The 24,399-nt window shown below is 29.2% G+C and overlaps 1 protein-coding gene across 1 annotated transcript; it reads right to left on the reverse strand.

Annotated features, from left to right (window-relative positions):
• Positions 1 to 4,850: 4,850 nt before the first annotated feature.
• Positions 4,851 to 5,897, reverse strand: LOC145805256 (uncharacterized). Its single transcript, XM_082900362.1, has 2 exons — positions 5,888 to 5,897; positions 4,851 to 5,257 (listed from the first exon to the last, which is right to left on the reverse strand). Exons 1-2 carry the CDS (start codon positions 5,895 to 5,897, stop codon positions 4,851 to 4,853), a joined length of 417 nt encoding a protein of 138 aa, XP_082756488.1.
• Between the last annotated feature and the right edge of the window lie 18,502 nt (positions 5,898 to 24,399).

The following is a 24,399-nucleotide window of genomic DNA, read 5'->3' on the forward strand; positions in this document are numbered from 1 at the left end:
AGTTAGACCCTACAGCGCTGAAGGTGAGCAAGCTGGAAAAGATGTTCAAGAAATCTCAGGGAGTAAAGTCCATTCCAGACATTGAGGACGGATACACCGACTCAGCCGTGACGCTGCCAGATCGGTTTAAAATGCCATAAATTGATCATTTTGACGGATCTGGGGATCCCATGGAGCTTCTACGGTTGTTCTCAGATATACTAAGGCCGATGGGCCTCACCAGGTTACAAAAACTTTCTTTGTTCAGCCGGACCCTGTCGGGTATAGTGGCCATCTGGTACGCAAAACTGGAAGGCTCCGTCAAAAGGAACTGGGAGGAGATGGTCGAGGCCTTCGTTGCACAGTACTCCTATAATACGCAAATCGAGATTACAACCCATGATCTTGAGACGACAAGGCAAGAGCCTAAGGAAAGCTTTTCTGACTTCGTAACCCGCTGGAGGGCCAAGGCCTCAATGATGACCATTAGGCCGACCGACAAGGATCAAATACAAATGGTTGTGCTCAACCTCCAGCCTAAACTCATGCAGAAAATGATCGTTCTCCCATTCCCCAACTTTCCAGACTTACATGAGATGGAAGTATAAATCGAGGACGCTATGAAGCAGGACCTCATTGATCAAGAGAAGGAGCAGCCCAGGAGGACGTTTACCCGCAGTTCGAATGCGACCACCAGCGGTGATGCAGCTGGAAGATCTTCCGAAGTGGGCATAGTCGCCACCACCACACCAAGAATAGCCACCCCCTTTGTTGGTGCATCCAATCCAAACCCCCGAACTTCAGACTATCTACCCCGAGGCAAGAGGGTTTTCACCCCACTCTATATGCCTTTGTCTAAAGCCCTAGGGGTCCTACTCAGGAAAGGACATCTGAAATCGTTAGAACAACGGCTTCTACCCAACCCTCTCCCTGCAAAGCATGACCCGGCTAAGTACTGTGCTTTCCATCAACAAACCGGTCATGACACTGATAGTTGCGTCCGTCTTTGTCACGAGATACAAAATCTGATTGACAATGAGGTCATCATCGCACCAAGCTCTGCAAAGTCTATCGACACTTGATCAGTGAACTTGTGGGGGATGATGTGACTATGTGATCGGGGGATGACCCACCTGCAGACGGCATTCAGTTTATTTCAGATGTGGTGTATGGCACGCACTGTTTTGAGAATTTGTGAATGCTGGTTTTTGTACGTTTTGGCTTGGGTATTGAGTCAGTTCTGTTGTTTTGTTTTGAGTCTGTCTCTTTGTTTTGAGTCAGTCTTTTCATACTGAGTCAGTCAGGTCTGTCTTGTTGTATCGAGTCAGTCCTGTTGCGTTGGAGTCAGGTGATTTCGGGGGTGTTACCTCAGACATCACTTGCTTGTTTTGTGTTTATCTTTTCGTTTTCTTTTGAGTCTGTTTCTGCCTGGAGCCAGATACACCAACAAATTTGATTGAAACAGCAGTAGTTTTCGCACTCTTGTGTTTGCTTCTGTCATGTGCTAGTTGTGTCGGGATTTGAAAGTCCGCTCGAGCGAGGAAAGTGGCGCTTGAGCATGAAATTCGTGTATCCAGTACTTTGCATGTGTTTACAGTCCGCTCGAGCGAGAGAGTTCACGCTCGAGCGAGGACTTGTGTCTCACGTTCGAGCATGGATCGAGTGCCCATCGAGCGTGATTTTTGTGCATCCATTATTTTTACTATAGCTTACAGTCCGCTCGAGCGTAGAAAGCCATGCTCGAGTGAAACCCCTGTTTTCTGAAAATTCTGAAAAGTATTTTAAAGTGCATCTTTGCATCCTCATTCCATCCTAGGCATTCTTAGGCCTAGTTTAAGGCATCTTAATAAGGATATTGATGTAGAACCACACCGAGGCAAATTAGGGATTAAGTTATTATTTTTCCAACTGTGTAGCTTAGTGTTTGTTCGTTCTGAAACTATAGGGTTGGCATCCGAGGACGCTCTAGCTGCTTATAGCCCAGTGCTCTGTGAGTAACAATGTTGTAAAGATATGTTCAACTGAGATTATTTTCTGAACAAATGACTGTACTGCTTTATGAAATGACATTGTTTACTGAATGAATGTTTGTTCTATTTGTGAACTGTATTTGTGGCATCCATAACAATTTACTATTACTGAACTGTTACTGCTACTGTTACAGAGATCTCTGTTGGTTTCCATGTTTGGAACCACTACTGTTTACTGATATGATGGCCATCATTGACTGCTCGGTCTATTAAGACCTACTGTACTGTTTTGCTATTAGATGTACCACATATGACTATTATAGTTTCTGAATTACTGTTATGGCATGAATTATGAGCCACAAACTGAATGACTGATATACTGATAAATGACTGTTTTCAATACTGAAAAGACATTCATTCTTAACCTCTTTATGCATATGTTATTCACTGGGCTTTAACTTACTGTTTATATATATATATAGGTGTTCAGGCACCGGACCGGAGTTAGGAGCGTCAGATTAGCTCTTGTTTTGTCAAGCCAACCATCGTGCCCCACCTTGAGGTTCCAAGTGTTACAAAGCTAAGGCTGCTTCGGGTTGTATAGACTGTTACCATACTGTTTTGGTAGGGACTTGGTCCCTAACCCGAATGATTGTATATGAATGTACATGTACTGTTTATGTGAATATGTTTTAAAAAGTCTTTTTGCATACAGACTGTCACAGCTCATTGGACATCTTTAATTACTATTTTGGCTTCCGCCAGCCCCTGTACTCTGTATTATTGTCATTACTGTTAAGCAGGCCTTCGGTAATCTTAGATTACTGGCCAGTTACGGTGCTAAACCCATAGGGGCGGGTTTGGGTCATGACAGTTGCATTTCCATTTTTCATGGCTTGGGCATAAGAAACAGGATCGTTCTCCAAGCCTATATCATACTCATTTAGGTAAACCTCATAGTCATCTGATATGGATGGTTTCTTTTCTCTTTGTGATCTGCGTAAAGGTTGTTCTGCAACTGGGACAACCTCTTTTCCAATGTGAGAAATATCTTGTGTACCAATAGGTTCAGGTACTACTTTTTCTTGGATAATCGTGGAAGGCATAAAATCACGATTTTCCTTCAAATAAATATTTTTGAGATTCATACTCCCACTAATGTTTTCATCTTCTAAGAACACAACATTTCTAGTTTCAACAATTCTTGTGCTATGAATGGGACAATAGAATCTAAAACCCTTTGATCTCTTAAGATATCCAATGAAATAACAACTTATAATTCTAGGGTCTAATTTCTGTATTTGTGGGTTGAAAATTTTTGCTTCAACAGGACAACCCCATACATGTAAATAATTCAAATTAGGTTTCCTACCAACCCACAACTCATAAGGAGTTACAGGCACAACCTTACTAGGAACCCTATTAAGAACATGTACAGCAGTTTTTAAAGCTTCACCCCACAAGTAATCTGGCAAAGAAGTGTTACTCATCATGCTTCTCATTATGTCCAAAAGAGTACGGTTTCGTCGCTCAGCTACACCATTTTGCTCAGGTGTACCAGGCATTGTATAGTTAGCAACAATCCCATTCTCAGCCAAAAATAAAGCAAAAGCACTTGGATTTTGACCCGACTCAGTGAATCTACCATAATATTCACCACCTCTATCAGATCTTACACTTTTAATCTGTCTGTCAAGTTGATTTTCAACTTCAACTTTATAGAGTTTGAACATATCCAGTGCCTCTAATTTTTCACGAATAAGATACACATAAGTATACTTAGAAAAGTCATCAATAAAAATAATAAAATATTTATGTCCAGAAATAGTTGGAACAGTAAAGGAACTACATATATCAGTATGAATTGTGTCTAATAATTCAGTAGTCCTAGTAGCACCATTTTTCTTTGTCTTTGTGTATTTTCCTTTAATGCAATTCACACAAGTACTAAAATCAGAAAAATCAAGTGAACTTAAAATTCCATCTTTAATAAGACGTTCCATTATTTCTTTTGATATGTGGCCCAAACGCTTATGCCACAACATGGATGAATATTCATTCACTCGCTTTCTCTTTTTATTTACCAAGTCATTTATATTGAAGGATAAAAGAGATTGTGCATAAGTAGAATCTAAATTTAATGAATAAAGATTATCATATAAAATACCAGAACCAATCATATGAGAATTGTGGAATAAAGAGACTCTATTATTTCTAAACTTAAATTCATAACCACAAGAATCAAGTTGTGAAACAGAAATTTGTTTATTAAACCTAAAGTGAAACCATAGTCTAAAATTAGACGGAGGGTGCCAATAGCCTCAGCGTTCACTTCTATTCCATTCCTAACCGTAATGATTCGTTCTCCTTTATTTAGTTCCCAACTTGTAAGGTATCCCTGCATGGAATTTGTTATGTGAATACTTGCACCAGTGTCAAGCCACCAAGAATTTGGTAGAACATCTACCAAAAAGGATTCATAAGACACAAAGCATTGAGTGTCACATTTCTTGTCCAACCAACTTTTAAAACCTGGACAGTCTTTTCTTATGTGACCTTTTTTTTGACAGAAATGACATCGAATCTTATTTTCTTCATTAGCCTTGTGAGTTTCATCATTTACATTCTTCTTCTTCTTACTTTTGCCTTTCTTGAAAATCTTTTTGGTTGGACCCAAAGTGGTAAGGTGAGTCATATCAGGCTTTTCAGCTTTAAGCCTCTCTTCTTCTTGAACACACATAGCAATTAACTCACTCATCTTCCACTTATCTTTCTGCGTATTATAATTGATCTTAAAATGATCAAATTGCGTGGGAAGAGAAGTCATAATGAAATGAACAAGAAAACCTTCAGAAATTTCCATGTCCATTTTCTTTAATTAAGAGGCCATGTCATTCATCTTTAAGATATGTTCACGAACACACTCAAACCATCATATTTTATTGTCATCATTTTAATCATGAGAGTACTAGCAAGGGATTTGGAAGTTCCAATGAATTGTTCTTCAATAGATTTCATATAGCTCGCTGCACTTTCAGAAACAGGGATTGCTCCTTCAATTGCAGGCGTAATTGAGCCTTTCATAATCATTAGACTTAAGAGATTAGAGCATTCCCATTTTTCATATAAAGCCATGTGTTCCTTAGAACTTGTATCATTAGGCTTTGTAGGAGCTGGCTCTTTTAATGCATAGTCTAAATCCATAATTTCCAAAATAATTCCAATTTGTTCCTTCCATTTCTTAAAATTAGTTCCACTCAAAACTTCAATACCAGACAAGTAACTATTAATTGCAGTAGGATTTAATGCTGCAAACACATAATATCCATTACATAATATAATCAAGAAAACTACTTTTCATATCTCATAAAAATAACACCACAAGTTAAATATATCTAACTATAAAACATAATTAGTTAGATACGAAATCAAGTTATCCTTCTATTTGGCCGAATAACAATATATTTTAATAATTCATAAAAGTAAATGAGATGACTAATAAAAATAAACAACATAAAATAAAATAAAATAATTATTAAGACCGTAACGAGTTTATCACCATTGGGGAAAAAAACTTATTGCTATATTTATTATACTGATCATCTCGGCTGTTCAAACATACATAGTGTTAAACCCCCGTTGGGCTAATCAGCAATGTTTCAACTCATAAGGTGTGTAACAAAACATTATCTTAATTACCACTTGTTCAATAATTTTCAATTTTTATTTTAATATCAATAAAATAAAAGATTGGCCAAAAATAAAAATAAAATTGGACAAGTGTAAATCAAGGTTTTGCACTTGTTACACAAAAATCATCATAAAATGAAATTCATACTTATACGTTTCATGCATCAGAATTGAGAACCATGGCTCTAATACCAATTGATAGAAAACTTTGCGGAACTTTCAACTATACAAAATAAGTGAATACATACCTTGATCCATGATAGTATGAAATCCTTTTGTAAGAAAAAAAACCTTGAATAGAAGATCTTGATCTTTAAGTTCTTTACTTATTTAAGATTTTCAAACCACTTCTCTCTCTCTCTCTCTCTAGGCGATGGGAGCCTTCTTGTGGTGACAACTTGAGTTTTTGATGGAGAGTGTGGTTTGGGACCTTACACTATTTATACTAGTATTCTTCCCATCAAAGAATCCATTCATTCAATAAATTTTATTAAATAGATTAATGTATCTTATACATTCATGCTACATAATGCATCTTCTATATTAACGAATTCATTAGATAGATTGATGTATCTTATATATTCATAATAGATACATAATGTATCTTTAAGATTCATTCATAATGAATCTATCACATTCAATGCATTGACATTATCTCCATTAGTCTTCTATACATTATGTATATATAGGTGCATTCATCAATGATTAGTCACCATCTAATTGATGTACATGTATCTTACTTAATGAGATGAATTTAGTATAATCATGCATAAGTCACATTAAGCCATATTTAGGAAAAAAATCTCTACAATAACATCACATTTTTCCCATAATTAAAAAAATAAAAAAAGAAAAGAAACATTAAACTAATTACAATACAATCACATTAAAAAAAAAAAAAAAAAAACCATTGAACTAACTACAATACATTCACATTAAAAACAAATAACTATTGAATAAACTACAATCACATCACATTTTTTTTCATAATAAAAAAAATAAATGGAAAAAAAGAACCACATTAAACTTATTACAATACAATCACATTAAAAAAAAAAAAAAACCATTGAACTAACTACAATCAAATTAAAAAAAAAAAAGAACCGTTGAACTAACTACAATAACATTTTTCTTTTTGTAAGTGTTTATATTTATCTAACTTCAATCATATTAAAAAATCAAATTTTATATATATATATATATTACAAATCACAAAAGAAGAAAAAATAAAATAAATAAAAAAGTAACTATAAAAGAAAGAGTAAATAAAAAGAACACAAAAAGAGAGATTGCTCACTGTTTGCATAGGTGGGAAAGGTTGTTGCTTACTGTTCGCGAGGGAGAAGTTGGAAGTTTGTATACGTGGGAAAGGGTATTGCGCACTGTCTGCAAGTGAGAAGTTAGAAGTGAAGAAGTGCTACCGGTGGAAATGAAGTGAAGAAGTTGAAAATGTCCAATAAATATGGTAAAAGTAAGGAAGGCTGCAATATGTATGTGAAAACTTAAAAATGATGTGTGTACGGGAAAAGTCAAAAAGATTAGGGAGAATTCAATAAATGTTGAGTTTTTTTTAAAAAAAAAGGCAAATTACACAAATAGTCCCTATAGTTTGGGGTTTGTGTCACTTTGGTCCCTGACTTTTCAATTGTGACACATTTGACCCTGAATTTTGAATCTTATTCCAAATAAGGACAATTGAATATATAATTAGATTTTTCAAGGGTAAAATTGTCAATTTGATAAAATATAAACTAATTTGACAAAAATAAATGTCAAACAAATATTTTTGAATTTTTAAAAATTATTTCTACATATTAAAAATAAAATTATGTAAAATTGATAAATCTTTTAGACATTTTTTTTTTTTACCAAATTAATTTTTATTATGTGTTTGGATGATGATCATGTAAAATTAATTTTAAAAAATTAATCATGTAATTTTTATTAATTTTACATAATTTTATCATTGGTGGATAAAAATAATTTTAAAAAAATTAAAAATATTTTTTTGACATTTATTTTTGTCAAATTAGTTTATATTTTATCAAATTGACGATTTTACCCTTGAAAAATCTAATAATATTTTCAATTGTCCTTGTTTGAAACAAGATTCAAAATTCAAGGTCAAATGTGTCACAATTGAAAAGTCAGGAACTAAAGTGACACAAGTCCCAAATTATAGGGACTATTAGTGCAATTAACCCTTTAAAAAAATCAAAAAATTAAAAAATGAGAATTAAGATATTGAAATTCCTACAAAATTTATAAGTTATAAAAAAATTTTGTTTATGTAATATATAAAATATATAGATATAAATTTGAATTTAATTTATGATTAAAATAGTTTTCGTTTGAGATGAATATTTTAATTTTTTTAATTTTATTAAAAAATAATTATTATAATTTAGATGTAACAAGGATTACACAATGACGTAATGATCGAAGTTTTCATGCCCTAACACTTTCCTTGTCATCGTGACGTTTCGTTGATTACACGTGGCGCTCCATCCTCCCTACATTATGGAGACTGTGAGCTCTTTTTGTGTGAGGTGGAGAGATCAAAAACGAAAGAAAAAAGCACGGCCCATCGACTTTCTTTTCATGGGACGAACCAATGAGAGCCCACCACGTGGTTTGTCTTACATGTTTATGATTGAGCGTGATGTGCTATATTTTTAGCCGTTTGTGGGGGTGCGGGCGGCCACCATTTCCTAAAATACAAATTTTTTTTTTGAGTTGTACGAAATTACGTCCCGTCCTCAAAAATTTATATTTTCACAATAAATTATTCTTTAAAATTTTTATTTTCATACAGATTCTTCTCTAAGTTTTTCTATTTTGTTATAAAAATTTGACTTTCAAGAGACAATTTATAATTTCTCAAATCTAAGAAAAAAATTTATATTTTTACCAAATTTTGAGGGGTGTTTGTAATTTGCCAATTTTATTACATTGAAAGTCTTCCAAAAAGCTTTAAGCTGAACCGTTGATGGTGATAAATTTGGTGTCTGCCATTGATGGGTAGGAAGTTTGGATTGCATCACCCATCATCTATTGCTGTAGTGGGATCCACTAAGGATTGATTGGGAAATATATTTTTTTGACTTTTTATAAAAAAAAAAAGGTAAAATATGAATTGAATTTAAAATGATATGATAGAGAGGTGATGTAACTTAAATAAGATGATTGTGACCTAAATAGGATAATATGCTAAAATAGCATGTGCTATTTTAGTACATGCCAAACAACCACTAAATTTCGGAATGTGATGATAAAAATTATTAAGTAGTTTCATAAGTATTTTTTATAAAAATATATCAAGATTGTATTTGCGTGATAATTTTTTTTTTTAAATGTAAAAAAATTATGTGTGAAGTTATTCATGTCATTAAGATCTTTAATGCAAAAATAATTTTTTAAAAATATTATGAGTTTAATTATTGTTATTCACTCTTAAATGGTTAATATTTTTTTTCAAGAATGTGAAATTCACAAAAGAGAATGAAAGAATTAGATTCCTACTTAATTTAAAAATATGATTTCTACTAAAATAGATAATTAATAATGAATTTTGTTAATGTTTTGTGATAAGTAGTTAAAAAAGAGTGTACATATTACATGAAATTTAATGTAACAAAGATTGTATAATTTTTTAAAAATTTATTTAACATGTGACTTAAGAGCAAGTTAACAAAAACTTTATATCATTCATAAAATTTTCTACTATGTTAATATCTTGTTCACAATAACATGGTACCCCAAACAAATAAATAATTAGCGGTGAAGTAAGACACCTTTGAAAAATTATAGGTAACTTATGGTTTATTTTAGAAAGTTGGTTAAAAGTCAATTTTTTAATTTTTTTAATTTTTTTAGATCAAATCACCTTTCTACTTTTTTATACTTTTTATAAAAAAAAATTAAAAAAATAAAAAACGTACAATTAATTAAAAATATTACTTCATGTTTGTGGTTTTGTTGCAATGTTGTCTATATACCATGTGTTTATAATTATTTTTGCATTATATTTTGGTCTTCTAATTTTATACATGATTGTTTTCTATTTAAAAGTTTAACAATAAGTAACAGAGAGCTTATGTTACAATAAAACTAAAAATATATTATTCAAATTGTTTAAACTAAAATTATGAAAATTAAAATAAAAGGCGACATAATTTATCCAAAAAATTTGTTTCACACTAAGGTCAAGTTTGGCATGATTGAAAAAAGACAAAAAGTTAAAAAGTCACTATCCTATTTAAGTCACATCATCTTATTTAAGTCACATTACCTCTCTAATACATCACTTCAAACCCAACCCATATTTCATAAAAAATCAAAAAATACACTTATTTAATCTTTCCAAACTAGGCCTAAAAGCGTATAACTAGTTAAATGATACCATCTCCCTATCACAAAATGCACGTCTCTTGTCATCTCGCAAAGACCGAACATAAACCTAATAGATTCACTATTACGAAAATCACTACATAAGAAAGTATCATCTACACCTTAACCGCACTCAAAAATTTTCTCCAACGTTTGACTCTGTCCTCGTAAGGGAGTTGAGTTTAAATTGAAACTAACAAAATTTAAAAGATAAAATAGATTAAATAAGTTAACAAAATAAAATGTTATGTTTAAATTATAATTATTTTATTTTTTAAAAAAATAAAAAATAAAAAGTCAAAAACGGTCAAAATTAAAAAGTAAAATTATTTTTTAATTAAAAAGTTAAGAAGCAAAGTGACACGAGTCTCAAACTGCAGGGACTGTTAGTGTAATTTGCCCAAACTAATTTAGCTAGACTTGTTTGGCAAATGCTATTTTTTTATGTTTTTGTTTTTTGGACTAGTCAACAAAAAGACAAAATATGGTAAAATAACTAATAAAACAAAATGTCATATCAAACTAATAATCATTTTATTTTGTTCTCACAAACATCATATGTAATTATAAAAAAAAAATCTGACAATCTTCCTAAATACAAATATTTTAACCTATTAAAATAGTCAAAAATTAAATCCCCCGTTTGGAAAGTTGGTTTTGAGATTTTTTTTGGTTAAAATAGTCACAAAAAACAAAATAAATTTTTTAGTTCAATAAGATAAAGTATCGCATCCAATTCATAATCATTACATTCTTTCTCTAAAAAAGAACTAAAAAAGCTAAAAGTCCTTCCCAAACCAAACTTTTAGTCTCAGGCTAAAATAATTTAAAAAGTCAAAAAAAATTAAAAAATTAACTCACTTTTCAAACCAGCTCAAAATAACTTATTAAAATAATCAATTTCTCAAATCAGACCTAAATTAACCATAAAAAATTTAAAAAATCAGACTAAAAACATTGTTCCCGATCCTGTGTTTCTCCGACCAGAACCTGGAATATGATTTGATGTGGAGTGGTGAGCTTTATGGAAAGTGATGGTGAGTCATCCACATGATCAGGATGGTGAGTGATGTTAGGATGGAGGGTTAGAGAGAGTGTGTGGAATGGGGGGTGGTGGGTGGTGGTGGCGGCACTCGGTGGGGTCAACCATGCACAAGGTCTAATCTCCATTTCAAATCATAGTAGAATGCGTCATGCAACACATCACCCCTTCCCCAGCACCAACTTTAGATTCAGAGTTGATTTGGAATATGATTATTTTATTGGTTATTTAAATTTTTATGAAAATATATTTTAAAAAAAAAATTTGAAAGTGTAATATAGGATTGGGTGTTTTGATCTTTTAATTATTTTAGTCAAAAATTCAACACTCCATACATTTCCTAGTTGTTTCAAAAACTTAGTTGAGTTTTTAATTTTTAAAAAAGATGTAAAAAAAAAAGATAAATAATTAATTTTTTAGTAGTAAATTTTTAACTATTTTAAGTAATTCTCAAACTTAACATGTGTTATTGGGTCTTTTTTTAAGCTATCACTTAATGATAATTTTTTCAAAATTATAGGAGTGTTGAAAAAATTCAATTGGTGTTCAACTTAACTTTTATTCACTAAGACAGTGAAAATGATACTATTATTATACTTTTAAAGATAACATGACGAATTTCACAGGATGAATATATATATATATATATATATATATATATATAAATAAAGAGAGATTAAAATTTTAACTATAAATGAGTAGTAAATTGTACAAATTTAATCAAAAAATTTAACAAATCTAAAAGTATATTTAATGTTAACTTGTTTATTTTATTTTGTTTTTTTTTATCAATTTCAATCAAACAGAGCATGAATAATTTAAAATTTTATAATGTATATAATCGAATCGAGTTAACTAAATAATAATTTGTTAAAATTTAACTTAAAGAACTGAACTTATTAAATTGAACAAATTTTTACTAAACTAAATACAATTTAGAACTCGAGTACTGACACAGAACAATATTTAAGGCATATCATAAAATAAATTTAAATTGCATGATTTTACTTAATGCTGTGGTGTTGATATTTCACATAAGAAGGGGTGTGAATTGACGATTGCTGTTGAGCAATACTTCGTGAGCAACTAAAATAATTATTATAGTTTGAATGAAATCATAGTGAGTAAAAGATTACATGTGATTATCCTCATGATTCTTCTCACAAACCTGTTGTTCAATTGGTCCATCTTAACCCATAATTAAAATGTCTTATGGGTCACATCATCACCTTTCTTCAATAATAGCATCTGACTATTATAAAACAAAATAGAATAAATAAATTGTACTCACATCCACCTTATACCTTTAAAATCACACGCGTATCCTTGTTTTTTCTGTCCAAAATCTCATTGTAACTCCTGTCAACTAAAAGACCTATAATATTATAGGGAAATTGTGAATCAGTTGGAAGATCCCAAATTATAAAGTGATGAAAAATTTTATAATTTTAACTATTAAAGTTGATAAATTTACCCATAAGTCCTAGTTTTTGAAACGTTGAACCATTTAGTCCTAAAAGTTTTCTTATGCTCCATTTAGTCCCATTTTTACATCAACATGATGTGAATGATGTAAATGATCTGATGTTTCATTCTATAATTTCAAAATTTATTGAAATCTGATGAACATTAGATGTTTTTCATCCTATATTTTCAAACATTATTGAAATTTGATGAACATTAGATGTTTGAAATCCAATGTTTGTAACATGACTCTGATGTTATTAACATTGTATCTGATGTTATTAACATTGTAATGGGACTTTTCAGTCTATAAGAAAACTTTTAGGACTAAACAGTACATAAGTTATTAATTTGGGATTTATTGGTGCATCCCCCATTTATATCATTAATTTTAAAAATATAAACTAATTTTTAATTTAACCTAATATTATCCTTATTTGATTAGTCAATTTTTATCTAAATTTTGAAAAGAGAATAATAGAGATTGAGAGAAGAAAAAAAGACAAATCATTACAACCTCTCGTTATACCACCCCCATTCCTCTTATTATAACCACCACCACTTCTTTCACTGCATCCTCATATACTTTTACATTCTTCCACTGCAACTCCTTCGTCTTAACGTTTTCTTTCATTCCAACTCCATTCTACAATCATCTCATCCCAATTTATCTTCCTTTCTAGCTTTCATCAAAAACCACCCCACATTTCCGTCATAGCCACCCACCACACACAATCCTTTCATCCTCAACCCATGTTATCTATTCGTTTAAATATCACCATCACTTCACTACGATACACAAAATCAAATCAAATCCAAATTCACATTCATTTATGTGAAACATTTTTGTTTGGGTGAAGTATACTAACCTATAAGTTTAAAATAATCCCTATAGGATTCGTTTGGAAAATGAGTTGACTTTTTAATTTTTTGATTATTTTAGCATGGAGTTAAAAAATCTCATTTGAGAAGGACTTTTTAACTTTTTTTAACTTTTTTTTAGAGAAAGAATGTAATGATTATAGATTGGATATGACGTTTTGTCTTATTGGACTAAAATAATCTATTTTGTCTTATATGACTATTTTAACCCAAACTTTTCTTTCCAAACGGAGACATAGTAATCCCTAGGAGCATGTTTGATTGGATGGACTAGAGTATGGAAGTGGGATTATTAATCCGTGAGCCCAATTATCCTATGTTTGTTTTAACATTTTAGTTTAGGATTATTAATCCAATGGATAATTAATCCAACAAATTTATAAGATTATTAGTAATGGGGTAGGGGTTGAATTATTAATCTAATGGATAATTTATCCTATTAATCCAATTGGATAGTGAATACCACACTAATTTTGATAGTATTATTAATACCTCGCTATTAGTCTTGTGAATCAAACATGGCCTAAGAGTTTAAAATAATTACACTATACTCTCCTAATATTTTAATTTACATAAATATTTATGAGTTAGTGGTACACAAGAAAATGATATTATCATTTTTTTTAAAATTAAAATATATATTTTACATTGGATATTAATCCTTTTAGCCTAATTATGTTAAATATTTAGACATATTTGTAAACTAAGGAGGTGGTTAATGTAATTTTCATTTATTTTTTACAATTCATAGTGATTAGCGCGTTGATTCCACTCCGTTAAAAAATCGAGTTTGGGATTAACATTCTGCAGAAGACAAGATAGGTTGATGACGTCACAGGCCTTTAAAGAAAAATAAAATGTATATAAAAATAGTAAGTAAACTCACGCGTAGGGCAACATGCGTGAAAAGCACTCAACTCCTCCGGTGCATGCGGAGAGAATAACGTAGTCCGTAAGCAGCAAGTTAAATGCCTCCAGATTTGTGCCGCCTCCCAAATCTACTCCTATTCACTCATCACTTATCACTTACCAACTTGTCTTTTATTTTATTTTATTTTAATCGGAAAGTCTAATAACACATTATACTCCTTCCATAACAAAATAATAAATTTAACTTTTTTTAATAATATAATTATTATATTTTAAAAATATTAATTTTTTAAATTATCTTTTGATAATACATTTTTTTAAGGGTTAATTACACTAATAATCCTTATAGTTTGAGATTTGTATCATTTTGGTTCCTGACTTTTCAATTGTGACACATTTAATCATGAATTTTAAATTTTGTTCCAAATAAGGACAATTGAAAATATCATTAGATTTTTCAAGGACAAAATCGTCAATTTGATAAAATATAAACTAATTTGACAAAAATAAATGTCAAAAAAATATTTTTAATTTTTTAAAAATTATTTTTATCCACCAATGATAAAATTATGGAAAATTAATAAAAATTACATGATTAATTTTTACCAAATTAATTTTACATGATCATCATCCAAATACATAATAAAAATTAATTTGGTAAAAAAAATAAATAAATGTCTAAAAGATTAATCAATTTTACATAATTTTATTTTTAGTAGGTAGAAATAATTTTTTAAAATTAAAAAATATTTGTTTGACATTTATTTTTGTCAAATTAGTTTATATTCTATCAAATTGACAATTTTACCTTTGAAAAATCTAATTATATATTCAATTGTCCTTATTTGGAACAAGATTCCAAATTCAGGGTCAAATGTGTCACAATTGAAAAGTCAGGAACCACAGTGACACAAGTCTCAAACTATAGGGACTATTTGTGTAATTTGTCTTTTTTTTTAAATATTAATTGTCATAATTATACTTTTTGTATTGTTAATAAATTTAAAAGAATGACAAAATAAAATATTCATATTATTTTAGTCTTTAATTTTTAAAAATGAACTAATATTTTAAAATAATGAAAAATAGAATAAGAGACTAATGTTTTGAGGTAGAAGAAATAAAATTTTGATTAGTTTCTCATCCAGTTATATAAATTTGAAAAAGATTAGATATTCACAATTAAAATTTATTTATAATGATATGGTTAAAGGGATATATTCTACATAATTAAGTGTTTGATAAATTAAATATTAACATCTATTATATCACATCATTATAAATCAAATTATAAAAAAAAATTATGAGTCTTAAATATTTTTCTATAAATTTAACAGTTTAATTATGATTTTAATTTTCAATTCAATTATTAATTTATTATAAAATCAAAGCAATTTAATCCGTAACCCCAACAAGTTAAAAATGTTTATCTTCTTAATCTTATACTTGTTTGTTTGACAAAGTGGGTGTGTGAAGTTTTATTTTTATATCTTTTGACTTTTTTGATTTTTAAAAAAAATTAAAAAAAAGCGCAGTGATTGAGGGCCCGACGTTTCGGGGCTCGAATGCCCCGAAATTCCGTTTAAGGTAAAAAAAAAAAAAAAAAAGGAAAAAAGAAAGAAAAAAAAAACAGTTTCCAAAATTAGAAATTAGGGGCATTAGGGGCAAATTTTTTAGGGCCACCAATCATTTTTGTAAAAAAAATTGGGAAGGACTCCGTATCATACCATTTTTTTTTTTTTTGGTTCCTCCATATTTTATTTTGTCGGGCCCAATCTAGGTTCATAACAATTATTCAAATCATTCATCTCGTAAATGTCACAGTAAAAATTATTTATATAAAAAATTAATTTTGTTGGATATCAATGAACGTTTCCGATTATTATTTTTTGCACAACACATCTTTAATATTAGGTTTACGAGATGAACGGTTCAGATCATTATTATAGGTGTAGATTGTGGCAAAAAAAATGAAATATGAACAATTAAGGAGAATCGTGATATGGAAAAGAGTCATTCCAAAAAAAATTAATATATTTAGTTTTCGTTTGAGATGTGAATTAGTTTTTTAGCTTTTTGACTATTTAGCTTGGGGCTAAAAAGCCCCGTTTGAGATAGGATTTTTTAACTTTTATGAGAGAAAAAATAAAATGATTATGAGTTGGTTGTGTCATTTTGTTCTATAAAATAACATATTTTGTCTTCTATGGCTATTTTAGACCAAAGTTGCTTCCCAAACATAACTTTAGCTGCCGTTTGGCATGTGACTTGCTTAGTTAATTTTTTGGCTTTTTGACTATAGTTCCGGCTAAAAAGTTCTTTTAAGTTGGGTTTTTTTGACTTTGTGAGAAAAAAATAAAATAATTATAATTTGAATATGATATTTTATTTTATTAATATTTTAACTTATTTTATCTTTTTATGGCAAATTTAACCTAAAAAGCCAATATTACCAAAGCCTTCAGAAGTTAAAAATGTTACTTTTTGTAATTGAAAAAGTTAGTGTCACATTTCACCTTTTAGCTGACGACACTAACTTAATGACTTTTTGCATTTTTGTGCAGTTTATAAAATACTAATGGTAGAGATTTATACATTTGAATCATAAAATCGTCTATAATAATGTGACAAAAGAATTGAGTCCTTAATTATTGAGTGTATAATAAATTAAAAATTAAAATCTACCATAACATATTATTGTGGGAGTTTTTTAGGGATTTTAAATATTTTTATTTCTAAAACTATAATGTTTGGTTATCTCTATATTTTTTTTTTTGAAAATTGAATTTCATATTTTTCATTTTTTTATTTTTAGTAAATTTTTTAATATTTTACATAATTTTTTTTTATTTTTTAGATACACCTAATCTAGATACATTAAAAAGTATAATATTTGTGAATTTTTTGTAAAGAAAATTCACCAAATACAAAAAAAATAATAAAAATAATAAAAAATTAGTACATTTTCATTTTTTGTTGTATTGAATGCATTGTTTAAAAATTCAAAAAACTATTTTCAAAAAGTCCAAACTAAACAGATTTTTTTTTTTTTTTTTTTTGTTGGTATTTTCATCCAATGTTAAGAAGGTTTTTTCTTTTCCATTTTGCCCAAAATTCTACTATTTAATTCCAATAATTTTGTTTCTCTATTTACCAAGAAGTTATTTGGTGGTGTTTGGGTACAATCACGTGGTCCCTTAAGTCAACTGTGATTGGTAGAGAAAGTGAAACTCAAGACTTTATTTTGAGTAATTGAAAAATATAAGTGTGCATGATGGTTTATGATTAGCCAGGACATGGTCACCTGTGGTGCCCTTAGACCAACAAATAAGCCTCTGCTTGGTTTTGTTTTTTTTTTTTTTAAAAAGTTAAATTTTGAGTTGTATTTTAAAAACTAATTTATTGAAAAAAAAATTTAAAAATTAAAAATTTGCTTAGTTATGAGTTTTGAAAATAATTTTGAGATGCATTGTAATTTGTTTTTAATTGAATAGATAAGTGTGAGAAAAAATTGATTAATTAATGTGTAAAATGTGAAAGAATAAAACGGAGAGAGAAAAAACAAGAGTGAAACAGCAATAGATCTCAAAATGTGATCTTGTGAACTGTTTAGTCATCTATTTTTTTTATGAACCCAAAAGTCTCATTAAAGTGAAAATTATACAAAAGTGTAGTCACTTACATGTGAGTGTTTAATTTATCAAGAATAAAAGCGGGTTTCTCTAAATATAAAATTACACATTTGGGTAATCCGCACTATAAAAGTTTTGGATTTTTCCTCATTTTGGAACAAATCCCACATTATGAACAAAAATGTATCACTCCAATGTAATACACTAAAAAACTTCTTGTTATACTTTTTCCAAGTGTAACAATGTAACACAAAAAAAAAAAAAAAAAACTTCTTAATGTACTTTTCCCAGACGTAACAGTTCAATATAACAAAAAATTAAATAAAAAAAAACAAACAAAAACTCCTTAGTATATTTTTCTCAAACATTATACTTCAATTAATGTAATCACAAAACTTAACACTCCAATATAACATACTCCAATGTAACACAAATAAAAATTCTAAAAACTCCTTAACGTACTTTTTTTAAATGTAACACTCACAATTTGAAATTATACATTTGTTCAAAACTTATTAAGGAATTTTTGTACTCCTTTTGAAATGGTTTGAAAAATCTCACATCATTTTTTTAAAGTGTTATGTTTGAAAAAAGTACACTAACAAGTTTTTTTGGAGTGTTACGTTTAGAAAAAGTACACTAAATATTTTTTGTATGTGTTACATTAAAGTGCTACACTAACGAGTTTGGAATGTTATATTGGAGTGTTATTTGAAAAAAGTACATTAAGAATTTTTTTTGTGTGTTACATTAGAGTGCTACACTAAGAAATTTTTTTAAGTGTTATATTGAAGTGTGATGTTTGGGAAAAATACACTAAAGATTTTTTTTAGAGTGTTATGTTTGAGTGTTATATTGGAGCTTTACAATTTAAAATTATACATTTGTCCAAAACTTGTTAAGGAGTTTTTATACTTTTTTGAAATGTTTGAAGAATCTCACATTGTTTTGAAATGTTTGAAAAATCTCATATTTCAAGTCATTTTTATACTCCTTTTGAAATATTTTTCAAATAAAAAAGATTCTCATGCAAAAATTTATCCCAAATTTGATTCTTATAGATTGTATAGTTTACTTTTCTAGTACAAAAGAAAGAAAAAAAAAAGTAATATAATAGAAATAAGGGTATAATTATAAATCTAATTTTTAAATAATATATTAAACCTACATTTTCAAAATTAAATGGGACAAATTAGTCTATAAGAAAGTCCTTAAGATTAAATGAATCACAACTTCTCAAAATAGGATTTAGAGATATATTTTCCAAATAATTGATTGATTTATTAGTAAATAAATAAAAAAGAGAGGAGAGAAAAAAAATAATTTTTAAAAAAATAAAAATCAATAAATTAAACATGTTTTTTTTTAATTTTTTGATTTAAATATTAATTTAAAAATTAAACAAACGGTACTTAGGCTCTGTTTAGTTTGGGTCTCAAATTATGATTCTACCCTCATATTCCAACACTCTGTTTGATTATAATTTTCAAAATATGATTCCAAATCACATTTCAAAACACATTTTGAAAACATATGTGGTAAATTAGAGAGTTTTTGAATTTTTTGGTCTACTTGATCGTCCGCCTGGACAATTTTTGAATTTACCCAGTCGTCCTCTTGGACATCCTCCCCGACGTCCAGCAGGTCGACCAACTAGCTGACCGGAACAAATTTTTTTTTCTTTTTTTTCTTTTTTTTGGCAATTGCCACCTATTATTTGAAAATATATATATATATATATATATTTTTGATATTTTTAAAATATAAAAATTATTTTTTTAAGACCAAAATGACAAATTATTTGGCTATTTATTTAAAATTAACAAAAAAACAATTGAAATAAAAATTAAATTATTTTTAAATAAAAATTAATTTTAATTTTTTTTTCAATAATTATTTTTTAAAATTGAATTTTAAAAAGAGTTTGATTATAAGTTTTGAACATAATTTTTAATAAAGTTTTGACTTGTGTGTTTGGGTGATGTTTTAGGAAGTTGATAAAAAACTGATCTTTTAGCTTTTTAAATCTATTGTCTTTTGTAGGTAAAAAATATAAGAGGTGATGTGACTCAAAATAGGTAAAAAGTTAAAAATTGACTCTTTTTTTTGCTTCCCAAAAGACACTTGCGTATGAATTATAAGTTTTTGAATTAAGTTTTACAAATTTTTTTAAAACTCATAATTAAATAACTTTTCTTATTTCAAAAATATTTTAAAAATTAAAAATTTAATCCAAATTTTTTTAAAAAAATCATAAATAAATATATTTTCTCTTTTCAAATAATAATTCAACAACTTATAAACTTAAAGAAAAATGCTTGGGAGCACCAATTAGTGCTCCTACTAATTAGGTGGCAGTGGGTCCCACCATTAATGATGTGATGTTTTAGTCTTGGAGTTGTATTTTTTTTTTTTTTTACTTTTTTAATGCATTAATGCTATTAGTGGTGATGTTTTTAGTGGGATGAATCATTGTTGAAACTTAAAATACAATGCTGTCATCAAATTATAATTTTAAAATTAAACCAAATGCAGATTTCATTTTTCCTGCTTACGCTGTCGGCGCCGCTGGGGAAATTTGAAGTTGACTGGGGTAATGACATGTGGTGGGTGATGCAACCCCACCCCTGACTTTGACACCTCCTCCGTCCTGGCCCACGTCTGACGTCACTGCCTGAATCTTTGTCCATCTCAATACAGTTTTTGTTTTGTTTTGTTTTTTTTATTCTTTTAATAAAAAATTAAACTACATAAAAATGAAATTTGACGCAATAATTTGAAACAAGTAAGAAATAAAAATGAAAATTACCAAAAGTAAAATTCCCCACTATAATTTCCAAAAGACTCTCGATCTCTCTTCTTTACCTTGTCAATCGCCAATCACTGCTTTTCGCCCAACTCCTGCCACCTCATCTCCACATTTCCTTGCTCTCTTTTGACCCTCTTGCACTTCGTTTCGATCGTGATATGATGTGAAAAAAAATAATTGTAATTTCTTACTTAGACCAAAAAAAAAAAAAAAAAATAGAAAATTATACTTTCTTATCATTATATTTGGATAAATAAAAAAGAAAAAGGTGTAATTTTTTACTTATCTTATTTCGATAAAATAAATACATAAAAAAAAGGAGAGAAAATGTTATATTTTATTTCACCAAAATAACTTACTATATTAATAAATTATGTTTTTCCATAAGACTAATTTTAGTATTTTAAAAAAATTTCATTAAACTTAATTTATTTTTCACCAAATTTCATAACTTTTGGTGAAAAACAAAGCGGAAGTTTGGTTAAAATTATTTTCTCATAATCCCTCATCATTTTTCACCTAATTAACTATCTAAACAGGCAAGTAAAAGAGTTTTATTTTCTCACAATTTTTCTTCTTTTCCCACCAAATCTCCCTGTCCAAATGGAGTGTTGGTCCTTATCTCACCTCAAGCCCACTCATTACCCAATACTTGTACTCTCTTCTTGCTATCTCTACAACAATAGCAAGTCTTCCTTTAACCCATTCTGCTAGGCCTAATCCCCATCCTACTTTAACCACATTCGAGAAACAAAATAGAGAGAGATGAAGATAAGAAAAAACAAGATTTAGGGCTCATAGTGGAGGAGATAGTAATGGTGGAGCAATCGCAATGGTCGATCTGATTTAGATAGACAGATCCTGATGATAGGAGATGGGTTTCTAGTGGTGAGGGAGCGTGGAGGGGCTGGTTTCTAGGGAATAGAAATGATAATGGTCAGGTAACGATATGCAAAAGTAAAGAAGAGAGAAACAAGACAGGCAAATATGTTAAAGGAAAATGTTTGGTAACTCAAAATTTTGTGACTTAAATGGCTTAAATTTGTCAAAACGACCTCGTTTTACACTCAAAATTTGTCAAAACGATGTCGTTTTGAGTGATTTGAGCCATTTGAGCCACAAAATTTTGAGCTACCTAACATTGTTGTATGTTAAAGTCACAACAGCTTTATAATTTTTTTTTTCTCACCCCTACTATTATTATTATTTTGAATTTCATTGATTGTTTAAAAATGAGTGGACTTCATTTGAAATGGTCATACTTGTCTAAATAATGGGTGCGTAAGACCATCTCTAATGATTATTTAAACTTTTTATTAAATTTGAATTTGATAAAAAATATATATATATATATATATATATATTTTAACGGCTTCATTAAATAGATATTAAATTGAGTATTTTATTTTTTTCGTCAAATTAATTCTTAATGTGCCTTTTATCAAATTACTTTTCATTGTCGTTGCCAGATGTCTCCTAGATATCCCTTCGGATGTCCTCCCAATTTCCCTCCTAATGACCACCTGAAGGTAAAATTTGTGATAAAATTACACTGCCCAATCGACCGACCGGTTATTTATTCGGTCGTTTGGTAATTTTATAAAATTTCAAAATTCTCTGTTGGAACACTTAGGGCTGGTTTGAGGTGTCCTAAAAAAAATGTACTTTTTGTCTTTTTACGAAAAGATATACAAAAAAGTAGAGAGGTGATGTGATCGAAAAAAGATAAAAAGATAGATTATATAGGTTTTGTCAAACCTAGTCTTAATATAAAAGAAAATTTTGATTTAAATTTTGATTTAAACTTAATAAAAAAAATTAAAATTTTGATTTAAACTTAATAAAAAAAATTAATACAACGTCAGAAATTCTCTAAGCCTCCGTTTGGGAAGTGGGTTGGCTTTTTGGCTTTTTGACTTTTTTGACTATTTTAGCCTGGGCTTAAAAGCTTAGTTTGGGAAGGACTTTTTGACTTTTTAACCTTTTTGAGTTTTTTTGTGAGAGAAGAATGTAATGATTATGGGTTAGATGTGATATTTTGTTTGTTATAACTAAAATAGTCTATTTTATTTTTTGTGACTAAAATAACTAAAAAAACTTACAAATTCACTTGCCAAACACAGGCTAAGTAGTAAAATTGAAGTATCAAATTAGTTACAGTTCTTCGATGTGCGCGTGGCAGGTGATCGGAGGTTTGCGTGTTGGAGACTTTTCTACTCAAGTGCTGGAGAGATTGATGTGAAAGGAATCTACACATTAATTATATCAAACAGTTCAATGAAGCAGAGATGTTAATTTTGATTCCTAGCCACAAAGGACATGAGATTAGGAGACTTGGATGGGATGTAATGGGACCCTACCCCTCCAATTATGTGAGTGAATGGCATGTTGTGGGTGGCTTGTGAAATCACCACCCCTTTCTTTTCTTTTCTTTTCTTTTGTTTTGTTTTTTTTTTTTTTTTTTTTTTCTTTTTCACATCATTCACTTCAGTATCTTATAATTGTTGGGGATGTGGTTAATTTTTTAATTTTTTTAGTTTAAAGTTAAAATAGTTTTATTTGAGATAAATTTTTTTATTTTTTAAATTTTTGTGAAAGAAAATATAGGGTATCTTTAGTTTGTATTTGGGAGATGAGTTTTAGAAAAAAATTTCTAAAAAATTGTTTGGTTTGAGTTTTTCTTAAAAAAATTTCAAAATCACTTTCTTTCTCTTACACATCAATCAATCACTTTTTCTCTCTCATCTCTCCTTCTCAATCACTTTTTCTCTCACACACATCTACTCAAATTCTCTCAAAATATCAAATCATCCCAAACTCCCAAAAAAATAACTCTCCTAAAATATACAACCAAACAAACTAAAAAAATTTCTAAACTCTCTCCCAAAATTTTTTTCAAAAACAACTCTCCCAAAAACAAACCAAACAAGCGAATAATGATTATGGTTTTAATGTGACAACTTTTAGCTTGAAATTAAAAAACTATTTTATCTTTTGTGGTTAAAATAACTCAAACCCACACCAAACCCACATGCCAAAGAGTGCTAAATAGTGCAAGATAAATTAAGGGTTGGTTTGGCATAAACTAAATAATACAAAAAAGTCAAAAAAGTTACTATCCTATTTAAGTCACATCATCTTATTTAAATTACATCACCTCTCTAACACATCATATCAAATCCACCCAAATCCAACCCATATAAGCCAATAAGTCAAAAAGTATACTTTTTTAGAACATCCCAAACCAACCCTAAGCTTTCACCCCTAAAATATGAATCAATAATGCTTTGATTTTTAAATTATCTGTCATTTTTTATTTTAAAATTTTGAAAATTAAAATTTCTCATTAAGCTTTTCACTTTGATTCATAAATTCAAACCTAATCTAATCTCGTAATCATATCTCAATCTCCAAACTTGTAGGTGTTGATTTTCGACCACACAATTAAACAGGGAAACTCAGTAGGAAAGCACTGGTAGAATAAATTAAACCCGAAGGACCTAACACAGAAAGATAAGAATCCCGCGGTGGTTTGTCCACCTGGGGGCACTCTAACGATCAAGTCAGTAATCATTATCTCTCAAAGATAACAAATAGTGCTTAACTCACTAGACAGAGCATAAAAAGCATACATTAGACCCACGAGGGTGCCTTACTTTTATAGCTAACACT

This window comes from Camellia sinensis, chromosome 13 (assembly GCF_055761805.1).
Source record: "Camellia sinensis isolate YWXY chromosome 13, ASM5576180v1, whole genome shotgun sequence".
Taxonomy (NCBI): domain Eukaryota; kingdom Viridiplantae; phylum Streptophyta; class Magnoliopsida; order Ericales; family Theaceae; genus Camellia; species Camellia sinensis.